Genomic DNA, 13,828 nt, shown 5'->3' on the forward strand with positions numbered 1-13,828 from the left:
GGGACCCAATTGAAAGGAAAAAAAGTATAAAGACCTAATCAAAAATTTGGTGAAACTATAGGGACCAACAGAGTAATTAAACCTTTTAAATATTTTGGTCTAAAATCAGGCCAATAGGCTAAAACAAGTGAATTGGGCCTCACTTGAGCCTAAGGCCTACTCATTAACACCCCACACTCATATTCACTTCAACCATACTTTTCATTTCATCAACAACAAAATACAATCAGCACAAGGGAGAAGGGCAGGTGAGGAAGAGAAACCTTTGGAAACATTATTCATCTACTTCTTTTGCTTATAACTTTTAATGCGGAGCTCTGATTGATGAGTTGTTTGTGGTCACGCATTTGTCTCGAACAAAGTAGTAAGAAGCCTAAAAAAAGTCTAACTTTTTTGAACAAAGTAGTAAGAAATTCGAAATTTCTCACCCAGTTCTTTTTTCTATTCAATTTTGTATTTTTGGTTTGGCTTTTGAAGAAATCTTGAAAGGAGGCTCAATTGTGAGTTCTAGCAAAATTTTGATCTAAGGCTATCACTACAAGACGAACGGAGGATAGCGGCGGTTTAATTGCCGATTTGCAACATGACGACAGCGAAACGGTAATCGCAGCGCATAAGGGCGGGGGGATTACATTCTGCGACGGTTTCCAGCAACCGCTAGCATAACCGCAGCAAATCAGTTATTTTGCGTCGGTTAGTTTAAACTGCCGCTATATCACTAAGAGGGATTTAACCATTTTATTTGCGACGTTCTTAAACCGCCGTGATTTGCTCCCTATGTTTTATATGATTTTTATTTGCGGAGGTTTTAAACCGTCGCTAATTATAGTGCCCATTTTTTTTATAAATCTAATATTTTAATTTGATTTATTTTATTAACCTGAGGATATTTTTTTATGGAGTATTTTTTTATTTTAAAAATCTTATCGTTCTTCTCTAAAATTCTATATTGCAGGCAAGAACCCATGAATATTTAACTACGAAACAAATTAATATATTTATTTTAATATCAATAAAGTATTTTAATAGTCATCCAAAAAAGTAAAGTATTTGGCTAATAATTAATGCTGCATAGTTAACATAAACAAAACATATATTGAAAAATAATCTATCACATATATCCTAATTTCTATTTCCCGCCATGTCCATCCAAAGAATTCATCCGTGTAGCGATGTCTGGTGGCAACTCCCCACCTTGTTGTTGGATCAAATAAGCCAGCACACTCTCTATTGTCTGCCTCTTCGTTTTCTCTGTTGCTACTTCATCTTCCATTGCCTTCCTTTTCAATTTTTCTGCTACTACTTCATCCTCCACTGCCTTCTAAATTTCTTGGCCGTCACCTCCACCTGTAGTTCAAACAGTATCCTTTGGGCCTCTTCTGTTTGAGCTCTAGCCATCGGTGGCTGCGAACTCGGACGGAAGAGTTGACTTAGTGTCAGCCCAAAACCTATGCCAAGAACTCTACCCGAGTGCTCTTTACCGAGAGCTTGGGCAAGTGAATTATTTTCAGACAATATTCTCATAGTTTCATCCAGCTACTCAATCTTAGATATTTTTTCCTGCAGACGTAAATAAGCATACACAATCACACTAGGAATATAGCATACTCAAGACATTTTAATAATTAAACCCAACATGTTACAACATAAATTATTAAGTGTACTTACACCAATCCTCTGAGTTTCTTCGTGTATATAGGTTCCATCACGTCGTTTGTGCTTTAGGATCCATACTTCTCTCCTACCAACTCTCCTCCCTTATTTTTGTGATTGTGACAATACAGTTTATACCATAAATTTCACTTCTTTAATTTTCTCCAATAAATTTTTTCTTGTTTTACTCTATAAATAAACCCAAACTACATACCAACCAATTTATTTTACCTCAATCGATTAAGTATCTAATGATTGCTCCATATATTTTTCAAGGATTAAGTAATTGATTATACTTAAATAGTAAAATTATTTTAATACTTCCAGCATTACTTTTTTGGAAGTCAACATCATTTGTCAATTCCTTATAACTGAAAACTCAAGAATGATTTGCTTAAAAAAAGAGAATTATTCAAAACAATGATAGGCACCTATACTTGAATTCAAATCTATACTACCTCTTTTTTTCTTGCCTTAGCCAAGCTTTTAGAACTGCCAGTGTGAGTATAAAGTTGCTTCTTTTGATTCATTGCATTTTGCCTGCACTTTGCCTATTATGTCATCAACAGTAAGATTGGTTAGACACAGAACTTACACATACGAGTGTACCATAAATAGTTAAATGTTATTATATTTCTCTTTTACTTTGGTGTATTATTTATATATACGTTCTTTTTCTTTTTCTTTGAAAAATAATATATATGACTCCAAATAAGCTTGAATACAATAAAGTAATCTTTAAGACTGAAAATTAGTTGTTATTATATGCATTTATCTAGACCCTAGGTGGATTAAAGACAAGGGCTACTTAAAAAATGGGTTACCTTTGTTGCAGGATCATTGCGATAATCAAGGAACCACCTCCAATGCTCTTTAGGAATTCCCGCTGGACAGTTCTCAAGATTTTGCTCAGGTGTCCTTGTTGGTTTGTAATGCATGTCATACAAGCTATCCCTTGTATCCTTCTAGGACCTCCCCATTTGTTGCAAAAATATTTTCTTAATTCTACCACCGCTATCTTCATGAAAGTGGAACATCTTCTGCGACGATAATGTCAAGTTGTAAGTAATTGTAAGTTGAAAGGTTTGATATGATTAAACATTGCCAAAAGTCATTACCTTTATGCAATCATCATATACCCTGTCTTTGCCTAGCACCTTTGCCCAACTTTTTTCACAGATAGAAAACTTGCTGTAATCAGAACCCAACACTCAAAGAATGCCACTCAACAGGCTGGCTCCATCTCTGATTACTTACAGTTCCTCGTTGAACCTCAGTATGATCTTGCTACCATTAAGAGGCCGATCCATAGCCTCCCTCACACTCATCTTTGCTTACTTGATTATTCCATCAGGATTTATAAAAAATAAAATCTTATTAATGTATCCGTTGTGCCCAACATGTGAGAAACATACAATATCATTAGCAAATTAATTAAAAAGTCATATGGTTAAACACTTGTTACTAATAAGATCAACATCCCAAAACTCAGTAGTCTTGCGTCTTTTGCACTTTTTAGCATCAGAAGCAGCAAATATCCTGTCAATGTGTTCGTCAAACGAATCTACCTCGTTCGCCTCCAGGTCCATGTCTTCATGCACAGTTCCGTCATTTGTACATCGTTAGCGGTCTGTGTCTCAGGTCTTGGTTCGCTCTGGGGCAGACGAAAGGGTCGGAGAGGAGCCGCTGCAGAGACACCACCATTAGGGGAGAGGGGGCGGGACGAGGGAATGAGCCAGTTATCGTTAGTGGGTGGTGAAGATGCATGAGGTGCAATTGGAGGATGCTGACATGGTATTTGCACTCTTGTTCTTTTTGTGTAGCGAGCTTTCTTGGGCATCTTAAAATCCTAGTATAAACACATGTAACATGCCAAAAAACATAATTAATCTTAGACTACTAGAATAACTAACAAACAAATAACTGCTTATTCTCCTTCACCTTTTGTGTTGTATTATATTCCCTTACTTAATCAGTGAATTTTAATTAACATTATATACATGTACAGGCTATTAATAAAATTACTGTGTCTTAGGCTAATAGAATTACTCATATTATAACTAGGTCACATGATAGTAATTAACATTATATATATGTGCATAGATTAATTATATAAATAGAACCTATTTTTCCAAATGATCTAACTACATATAAATTAGAAAAACAAAGGCCAAAGGCAAACATGTATATAGAGGAGGAAACTAATAAAGAGAATAGGACATTCTATGACAATAATGAACATTATTTGACGGTGCATATACAAATTATTAGTTTTGACTAATTCTTTATTTGATTGATCAACATCTAATTCCTTAGATTATTAATTACCATTATTAATATTCTTATTCCTCACAGGTGTAAACATTTCAGATATTTTTAATTAAAAAACTATGCTTAAAGTTAACAGCCATCATTATCCTTTGTGAAAAATTAAATCCAAAATTAATTAAATAAATGAGAGGCCATATTTTTTAATCTTTTTTTTCTAGTTACAAAGAAGATATGAACATGCAACCCACCCAAACCTATCTTAGCTATTATTGTCCATACCCCCATAGAATTGGATTTAAAGATAAAGTGATTAAATTAAAAATGCAAGAAAGAGTGCATGTGATTAGATATGGTCAGCAATTCAAAAAAGTAAAACCTGTGACCTATGTATGTAACCTAATGTGATTTGTTCCTAATAACAATGATATAAAGTGCACTCATTCACTCTCGATAGGTTACAAATTAGAAACCGAAGCAATAAGAGAAAGATAAGGATTAGCACGAAAGACGAAAACTTTATACCTCAACGTCGAGCATGACGACGGTGTGGACAGGAACTTGACTGACGATGATGAGGGAGCCAAGGACACAACAATTCAGAGCACGATGCTCAGCGGTGACAAGGAGAAGACGACTTTCCACGACAAGATTGTGTATGTTTCGAAAATAAGGATTCAGCAGGGAAGAGTGGGTGTGTATGTGCGTTTTGAGAGAAGTGAGGGAGTATAATTACTTAATTAGTTAATTTTACCTCTTCATTAGATAGTGGTGTGGGCCTTGACTAATTTAAATAATAATATTAATCACATTGATGGTAACAACACTAAATCAATCTAGATAAACACAAAGAAATCATAATCTGAACTAGACCAAACTAATAATAATACTAATAATTTAAGTTTTTATAATAACAAATAAAAATTACATAATTTTTCAAATTTGTTTACAAATCTCATCCAGAATAAATTTAAAATTATAATATTATATATTCTAACAATATTTTTATTTTATTTTGTATTATCTTCTAAATATATTTGAAAATAATGCAAGTAAGACCCTTCCTTGCATCTTTCATTTATTTAATGGATTTTTGGGAGTGATTGGTTTGCCTAAAATCTAATCTATAGTTTATTGGTATTAGCTTTGTGATGAGCGGATATTTTATACGCTTTTTGGGGATAATTTCATATAGTTTAGAGTATGTTTTAGTTAGTTTTTAGTCTATTTCTAGTAGTTTTTAGGAAAAATTCATATTTCTGGACTTTACTATGAGTTGTGTATTTTTCTGTAATTTCAGGTATTTTTCTGGCTGAAATTGAAGGAGAGAGGAAAGCAGAGATTCAGAAGACAAAGCATCTCCAAAACTCCAACATATTCTCCATTACTGCACAACAAGTAATTTTTAATTTATGCTCTACTGGTTACTCACAATTCAATTGATAAACATAATTGACTTCCTGACTAAGATTTACAAGATAACCATAGATTGCTTCAAACCAACAATCTCCGTGGGATTCGACCCTTACTCACGTAAGGTATTACTTGGACGACCCAGTGCACTTGCTGGTTAGTGGTACGCGTTGTGAAAAGTGTGATTCGCAATTCGTGCACCACTTTGGCCAACTAAGGTTAATTTTTTGATATATTCATTATGAATTTTTTTTACGATTTTTTCAACTCATTAAACTAAAGACTAATTCATTGCAAATCGAAATTTTATTTAAGAATTTTTTGTAAGCCAACTATTTATTATATGTACAAAGCGACAATTCAAACCCTCGGTACTTGTTTAAATAAACAAATAAACTGATCATTCAACCAGTCGAAGTTAATTTACTATAGAAAAATTATTAATTTATGTAAAATTGGTGAATCATATGACATTTCAGCGTTGGATCGGAACATATAAAGCAAGGTTATATGATCAATCACTTAGTTAAATCTCGACTCAAAACAGAGTATATATATCACTGTGGCTCAAGTAATCATTATTCCTTTCTAGCTAGGAATATTAATAATTCACAAGAGAAAAATAGATAAATTAAAACAAATTCTTCTCTGTCCAAACTCAATTGATTCGTGATGTCTTAACTAAAGGGCATCGGTCAACGATGCTACAAGATTTTTGAAAATGAATTGAGGTTTCTATGCAACTTCTCAAAGAAAATCACTTTCATGTACATGGATTGAGAAAATGAAGCTCAACACCTATGTTAATAACAAATAACCAATTTCAAGTATTGTAGGTGTAGCCATCCAAAAAAACTCGAATTATACCGTATTCATTAACAAGATCATTTCAGCCCAAACAATTAGTCTATAAAAGCCAATTCAAGAAATCAAACTAGATATGAATCAAAATCTCTGGTTCTCATCTGGTGTTTGAGGTCATAATTTAGTATGGAAGCCTTGTGTCCGGTCGAAACAACCTCATCAGAACTGATGCTGGATACGACTTCTTCTTCCATTGAGTCTTGAACTATCTCCCCTATCTCTTCTATTTCCTCTTGATTCTTCTCCTGAGATAGTCCTAAAAGTTACATCGTAGCAAAACAAATGCAATGTATTATAACTTATACAAAGAACATGGTTAGGCTTCTACATTCTAGACGGCTTGTTGGACTTATGTTCCCAGAGTTTAATATGTACTATTTCTATGGGAATAAATTCCTCCCGAGATGTAATATCCAGTTCAACCATAAGATTGTTCTCGCATCGGGCCTATAATAGTAAAGAATGATTATCAAAACAACTGGACAATCCCATATCATATACTCTGTACCATGCAAAGAAAGAGTATAATAAACTATATAATACTATCATATTAAATCCGAACTAAAAGAAAATAGGATCACCATAATTGATTTAGGCATCGCATCCCTCTTAATGTAATCAGAAATTTGTATAGTATATATTACAATTTATGCGACAAGCTTACCAAACACAGCAAACTTAAAAAAGAACATTGGTTATTTGTAAAATGTCTGTGCACAATAGGTAGTTAAATTGGGAGATATCGGTGAAACAAGATATGAGTGACATTATAGCATTAAAGACAGCCAGATCCAAGGATAAAGAAGAAAAACATCACACGGCAATCGTGAAGTATGCTTCAAATTTCTGCTAGTTTAAAGCCTCCAAAGTAAAAAGTTACAAAATATCTTTTGAAATATATTCCTCAACAGAGCTAAATAGTTAAGAAATACATATAATTATCACATAACTAAGTATAGAAAAAGGGGGATTTATCCTATATGCCTATGCAGTTCAGGGGTATAAATACCCTTGCGAATATTAAAAAAATACTTGTTCAACTAATGCAGCAGTGTTGGGTTATTATTACCACCTCAGTCTCGCTAGCTAGCAACTACTTTAATTTTCCGCTACAACAGCAGCAAGGGATACTATTTCTATAATTTGCCAATATATGAGGTCACTTGGATTATATGTGTTGCTGATGCATGGTCCAACTCACACCCATGCCATGCCTACCTTCTAAAATTTCTCTACAATCTCATCATTAATTTAATAGTACCTTCCACAACATACTATCGGTCCATTATTTGAATACAAATGCCATACTCATTCATTATTGGGAGTTGCTAAGGCTAAGTATTTATACACAAACAGCAGTGTTGTTAAGTAAGTATTTATATAAGTGCTTTCATTTGGATAAATCATATAATTGGTGTTTAAACCCATATTTTACCTTTACATCTTCCAGTATTTTATGCGAATGTCCCTTATCAATAGCTGTTAAGAATTCGAAGCCAAATTTCTTCCGGTACTTTGCTCCGAATTGACACAGTTTCTACAATGTTTAGAGTCATACAAATCATAAGATATTTGCCTTTTTCTTTTGTTTACAGGATACTAAAACCAATACAATTATTGTTGCCATTCGAAGAAGTAAAAGAACCCTTGAGCGGTCAGCCAAAAGGGAAATCGTACCGACACAAGTTCAATAGGCGCTCTACTAACAGCATCACCTATGTGCGTATGTGCTCAGAATGCATCCAGCAATGATCTAATAGACAACTTGTTGAACTATAAGTCTCGAGCGAATGAAGTTGTGTGCTCAAGGGAAGAGAACGGAGATGCCTCTTCTATCGCCTTGATGAAAAAAAAGCTGCTGGCGTAAACAAGGAGGTTATTCTCTTCCAATTTCCCTGCTAAGTCCCAACACAAAAAAGGTGAGCAAAAGAACTTAAGTATACACATCAATCACATTATAACTCTAGGCACAGACAGTTAAAAAAAGCCAAATTAAATAACTTTAAATTGTACTAGATGATTGATTTCTACCGTATCCTAGTTGCTAATCAATAAAATTGCAAGTGTCTAACAATTAACTTTATGGCACTCTTCATGGCAAACACGAGACTACGGCGGTCACTCCAGACGTTTTCTCATTAGCTCGTATTATAGTAGCATTTCGGATTGGAAACTCATCGTCATACTGCTTAAGATTTGACTTTTGCTTCCAAAACGGAAAGAAAGGTAAAAGCCAATCCTACGTCCAGGTTTCCGTTAGAATGCCAATGATATGAGGTGAGGTACCAGTGAAGCGAGAGGAAAGACTTTTAAGATACCCTACAGATTGCCTCTATCTATTTCTCCCTCTCTACTTCAAAGGACAACATTCGATTAAGGACTTTCATGAAAACCAAAATGTCAGGAACTGTAAAAAAAGGACCGAGAACTACATATGGTTTGAGACACGCAGACTAGGCGCACAAGACCCCATAGCGCACCCAACCTCCAAGACCAGTAGTTGTGTTTTCGTCTTCCTTCTTGCCCGCTTTGTCTTGCGCTAGCGCCCTTGCTCGATGTCCGTTTTTCGCTGTTTCAAGTACTAAGATTTAGTGCTAGAGCCCCAACTTAAAAAGATCTTGTAGTCAAGTCAAGTCTTTAAGTCGCTGACCTTCCTCGATCTTAGTCTTTTAAAGGTCTTACTGCATCAGATAAGCTGGCCGGTTAGGTTAAGCAAAGAGCGCTGGCAGGGGAGCTCTTTCATTGAAGTGTCTGCTTTCTGAAAACCTATTTTAAAGGTCTAGGAGCGGAAGAATTTTCAACACTCAACAAATAAAGACTTTTTACGGCTAAACTACCTATAAGGGCAGGAGTCACTCAATCTACTTCGAGTGGAGAGGGTCAACCCAAGGGAAGGGGAGGACCCGGCATCCTAGTGAGCGGTTCTTTCGAGCGAGAAGTGGGCCCTCTTCTTCGACCTTGAGGGAAGCAAAAGAACAAGACTAATGGGCTCACCCGTGGGAAGAACCCGATAAAGCCTAGAACCCCAGTAAAACAGTAAAAAAACGGACCTCTATCTATGCTTAGAGGGCTCCTCCTCGGGGGTGGGGATATAGCCTTTTGTGACGAGATAGACGGCCCGCCAACTCCGAGACTATACATAGAGTAAGAGTGTACATGTCCTATATTAGTGGCCAAATATATCTATAAATCAGCAGCCTCTTCTCCAATATCGATAGCGCCAATCATGGGTACTTCTAAATCGCCAACCCTTGTCAACGACATACCTTCAACATCACATTCAGACAAATCAGTCAAACTTGGTTGGAGAAAAAGTTCGACCTCACAGTGTTCATTGTATTCACCCATGTCAAACAATTCTCTCGACTTCACATGGACTACTACACTCCATTCCTTATCAACTTCATCTTCCACATAGTATACCAGGCATGCCTCGGATAAAAGAATATACGACTCGTCATCTTCACGATCACAAGTGTGAATCGGATTACTGAAGTTGACATAGGTGTGTCCCAAAACGTCTTGTTTTATGCCTCTACCAGGCATGGTGTCTGCCCAGAGGCACCTGAACAAGACTACGGTAATTTGACCACTGTAATTTAGCTCAATGATATCTACCAATCTTCCATAATATGAGACGCCACCAACAGCAACATTACTATCATGAGCGCTTGCATAACTTCTAGTGTCAGAAGTGACACAAACCCCACTATTCTGGGTTCTCATCCCATCCTCTCTCGGCAGGGTTTTAAACATAAATCTATTGACGTTGTATGCCTTAAAGCGCCTTGCCTGAATATTGGGGTCACATGCGAGCCACTGCATTTCTCTCGAGTCCATAGTGTTTCCCAGTGGTATCTGACAAGGAACAATTATACGTTTTCTCAGTTGAGAAACATAAAGCAAGATACTATCTAAAGTTTAAACCGACTTAGGCATATAAAAGATTCACCTCATGCTTAAACCACTCAGTGAATTCTCTGTGGACAACCTTGTTAATGTGAGATTCATTTCTTCTTCCAATACTTCGCAGCCTTCGTTTTGTGCTGGCCCTAAAATCTTTGGGCATACCAAGGGATTTATTGTCAAAGGTTTTAACAAAAATTGTCTTTGGGCACATCATGAACCAACCTAAAATAACTGCACTTACTCTAAGAAATTCTCTACAGCTGTGCAATTGACCAATACGTGACGATGTGCTTGACGTCTCTCGGTTTGTGAAAGATTCAAAAATGCCGCAGCCTCTACCGCCCTGCCAATCAGTGAGAACATGCTTGTCACGTTATTAGTCACATCTTTGCTCAGTCCATCATCAACACGCATTGGTCGATTGATCTTGCTTTCAACATTATCCCAATATCTTGAACAAAAAGTGAGAATCTCATCAGATAAGTAGCTCTCAGCAATTAATCCTTCTGGTTGTGCCCTATAACGCACATATTGCTTGACACGACATAGGTACCTTTGTGAGCAAGATATGTGTGTTAGGTTGTTAGCTATCGGAATAATAGCAATGTAAAATTAACTCCATAGGTACCTTTTAATTGGGTACATCTATCTATAATGCACCAAGTCCCCTAGGCGTACCTCTTCGCCCAGATGCACGGTTAAGTGTACCATGATTGTGAAGAAAGATGGTGGGAAAATTATCTCAATGCGACAAAGAGTGAGGACGACATGTTCCTAGAGGAGAGGAAGTTGTTGAGGGTCTATAGATTTACTACATAGTCATCGAAAGAAAGATGAGAATCAGCCAGGACGACTGACACTGGGCAGGCAGTGCATTCCTTGATGCAATTGGCAGAAGATGTTCCATTAGAGTGTGACAGTCGTGACTTTTCAAGCCAGATAGCTTTTGTTGATTTAAGTCAATACAGCGAGAAATGTTGCTCGAGTGACTATCTAGAGAGACCACATTCTTTAAAGTCCTAAGAAAGATGTCCTTCTGTGAATTTGACATGGAGAAGATTGCAGTGGAATACTTTCCATCTTTCCGTGACCAGAGATCACATCTGATTTTCATCAGCTGGAGGTCTTTTCGAGCTTTAAGGTGGTCCTTGGATTTATCACTATCGTTCAATATTGTGTAAACTATATTGTCGCACACGTTCTTCTCTATGTGCATCACATCAAAGTTGTGACATAATAAATTATTCTCCCAATATGGGAGTTCAAAGAATATGCTCCTCTTTTTCCAAGGAGACTCGTCTTGCAATGCAATTTGTTGTCCGCGTGCTCTTTTACCAACAAACCGTTTGCACCTTACCAGGCTTGACATGCACATTCTCCAACTGTCTCAAAATATTTTCACTAGACAACTTGACAGAGGGATCTCTGTCCTCTACCTTGCCATCAAATCTAACCCGATCCTACTGAAATCTATGACCTTGACTCAAAAAGTACCGACAACCCATGAAATACCATTTCTGATTGCAGGTGAGTCGGTTAGTCTCAGCATCCAAGTTGCATGTAAGACAAGCTCTCCCACTGTACGTATTCCACCCAGATAAGTTGCCCAACCCTAGAAAATCGCTGATTGTCCACATCAACGCAACATACATCTTGAATGCTTTTTTCTCATTAGCGTCGTACATCTCAACACCACCCCACAGCTACTTCAACTCATCTATCAAGGGTTGTACGTAGACATCTATATCATTCCCAGGCATCTTGGGACTGGGAATAATCATAGAGAGCAAAATAGAGCTAGGTTTCATACAATCCTAGGGAGGTAGGCTGTATAGGATAAGAATCACAGGCCAAATCGAGTACATTGAGCTGAGGTTTCCGAAAGAATTAAAGCCATCACTAGCTAAGGCTAAGCGAACGCTACACGGATCGCTATTTAAGTCAGTATATCTCTTGTCAAATGCCTTCCATCCCTCACCGTCCTTTGGATGCTTCAAAAACCGTCAGAGTTAGGACCTTTCTTGTGCCACAACATGTCAGCGGATGTCTTATTGGACATGAACAACCGCTGCAATCATGGAACAAGGGAAAAGTAACAAAGTACCTTCGCCGCCTGTGGCTTCCCATTCTTCTTAACAACCACATTGATCCTGACAATGGAATTCCTCCTAGTCTTTTACTTCCATCTCGAGGTCCCACATCGCTTGCACTTAAAAAGTTCTTGATCGCTGCCCTGATATAGCATTCAATCATTCAGACATGCATCTATCTTCTTGTATGTAAAACCGAGCTTTCTTATGATCATCTTGGCATCGTGCAATGAAGTCAAAATCTTTGCATGCTCAAAGGCATCCCCAATAGCTCTAGTATCATTTCGAAGGCCTTGTCGCTCACTCTACACATGCACTTTATATGGTATAGCCTCACCAAGAAAGCCAGCTTCGAAAATTTTGAGCATCCTGGATACAATTCATGCTCTCCATCTTCAAGCATCTCGTAATTACGGGCCGCGTGACTAGGCTCGCTGTACAAATACGGCAACTCTTCGGCACCCCCCCTAAATGTTCGTTTCTTGGGTCTTCTTCATCGGAAACGAGTCCTGGGAAGTTGAATACCTCATGAATCATGTCGCGCATTAGATCTCTGAGGTTTCTACACGGTTCACATTCTTGACTCTCACTGGAGCCCTCTTCTACGCGTCTCTCACCGTGATGTAACCAAAAGGTATAATTAGTAGAAAAATGTATTATTAGCAGATGATCGTAGGCATCCTCTCTAGTTTGGAAAAGCCTAAACCCACACGAAGGACATGGACAATGTATCATCCCATCGGATGATGCATTGGCAAATGAAATTCTAAAAATCTGTTCAAGCCGGCCCTGTATTCTGCACTACCTCATGGCTTTGAGATCCAACTCTTATCTATATCTACTTTAATGAAATCATATAAACAAATGAATAAACATCTAATAAAGTAATACAACTAGAAAATCTTTAAAAAAATTGGGCTATGTGTCAAAAGAAATAAAAAGATTTATCACAATTATGTAATGGGAGAGTAATAGTATATTTAAATTGAATAATATAAGAAATCCCAAAGAGAGATGGAGAGAATAACTTAAAAAGAAACAGAAACAAAGGTAATTGCATCCTGGATAATATATAGAATATGAATGGTATTAGGAAGATTGCTTACTCATGGCAAAATTCTGCACTTTTAAAAATTATTGGAAGAAAGAATTTCTGGTTCCAAAGCCAAAATATGAAATGGAAAAGAAAAGCTTCCTTAAAAAATAAAAAAGAAAGAAGGAACAGAAGTTAGAGGTTAAAAATATAAAAAACAAAAATTTAAATAAATAATCATAGTGGACAAAAAAAATAGAATCATATCAAAATTTTTCTGTCTAAGCAACCTATTTTTTATTGCTTAGTTAGCTAAAAGGATTATGTGCAATATTTCCAAGTACCTAGCTAGTGGCTTTTAAGATGAGGTATGTATGTGTATTATAGCTAGCTCACTTTCGTGGGTAAAATATCAGGACCCATTTAGATTTTACTCATCAGTTGAACCTGGATAACAAAACACTACAACATTGATTTTTGTATAAAAAAATTTCTCAATATAGAATCAGCAATGCAGAAGGAGCTGGCTAAGTGGCTATCGTCTATGGTCTACATACGTATGACGTTGAAGTTTCAAGGAAAGAGCTTTCAGCAGAAA

General features: G+C 36.6%; 1 protein-coding gene and 1 long non-coding RNA gene across 4 annotated transcripts; both read right to left on the minus strand.

Annotated features, from left to right (window-relative positions):
* Positions 1,174 to 4,667, minus strand: LOC110268802. Of its 3 annotated transcripts, none has more exons than XR_002357313.1 (5): positions 4,447 to 4,667; positions 2,772 to 3,502; positions 2,478 to 2,693; positions 1,669 to 2,204; positions 1,174 to 1,560 (listed from the first exon to the last, which is right to left on the minus strand). It is a non-coding gene; the product is annotated as an uncharacterized LOC110268802 (long non-coding RNA). The 3 variants fall into 3 exon arrangements; XR_002357314.1 differs by having other exon boundaries at positions 2,112 to 2,204; positions 4,447 to 4,663; XR_002357312.1 differs by having other exon boundaries at positions 1,174 to 2,204; positions 4,447 to 4,663.
* Positions 9,382 to 11,792, minus strand: LOC107627126. The gene is made up of 5 exons (XM_016329986.1): positions 11,602 to 11,792; positions 10,966 to 11,489; positions 10,349 to 10,694; positions 10,151 to 10,250; positions 9,382 to 10,056 (listed from the first exon to the last, which is right to left on the minus strand). The coding sequence occupies exons 1-5, from the start codon at positions 11,790 to 11,792 to the stop codon at positions 9,382 to 9,384; spliced, it is 1,836 nt and encodes a 611-aa protein (XP_016185472.1).

This window comes from Arachis ipaensis, chromosome B02 (assembly GCF_000816755.2).
Source record: "Arachis ipaensis cultivar K30076 chromosome B02, Araip1.1, whole genome shotgun sequence".
Classification (NCBI taxonomy): Eukaryota; Viridiplantae; Streptophyta; class Magnoliopsida; order Fabales; family Fabaceae; genus Arachis; species Arachis ipaensis.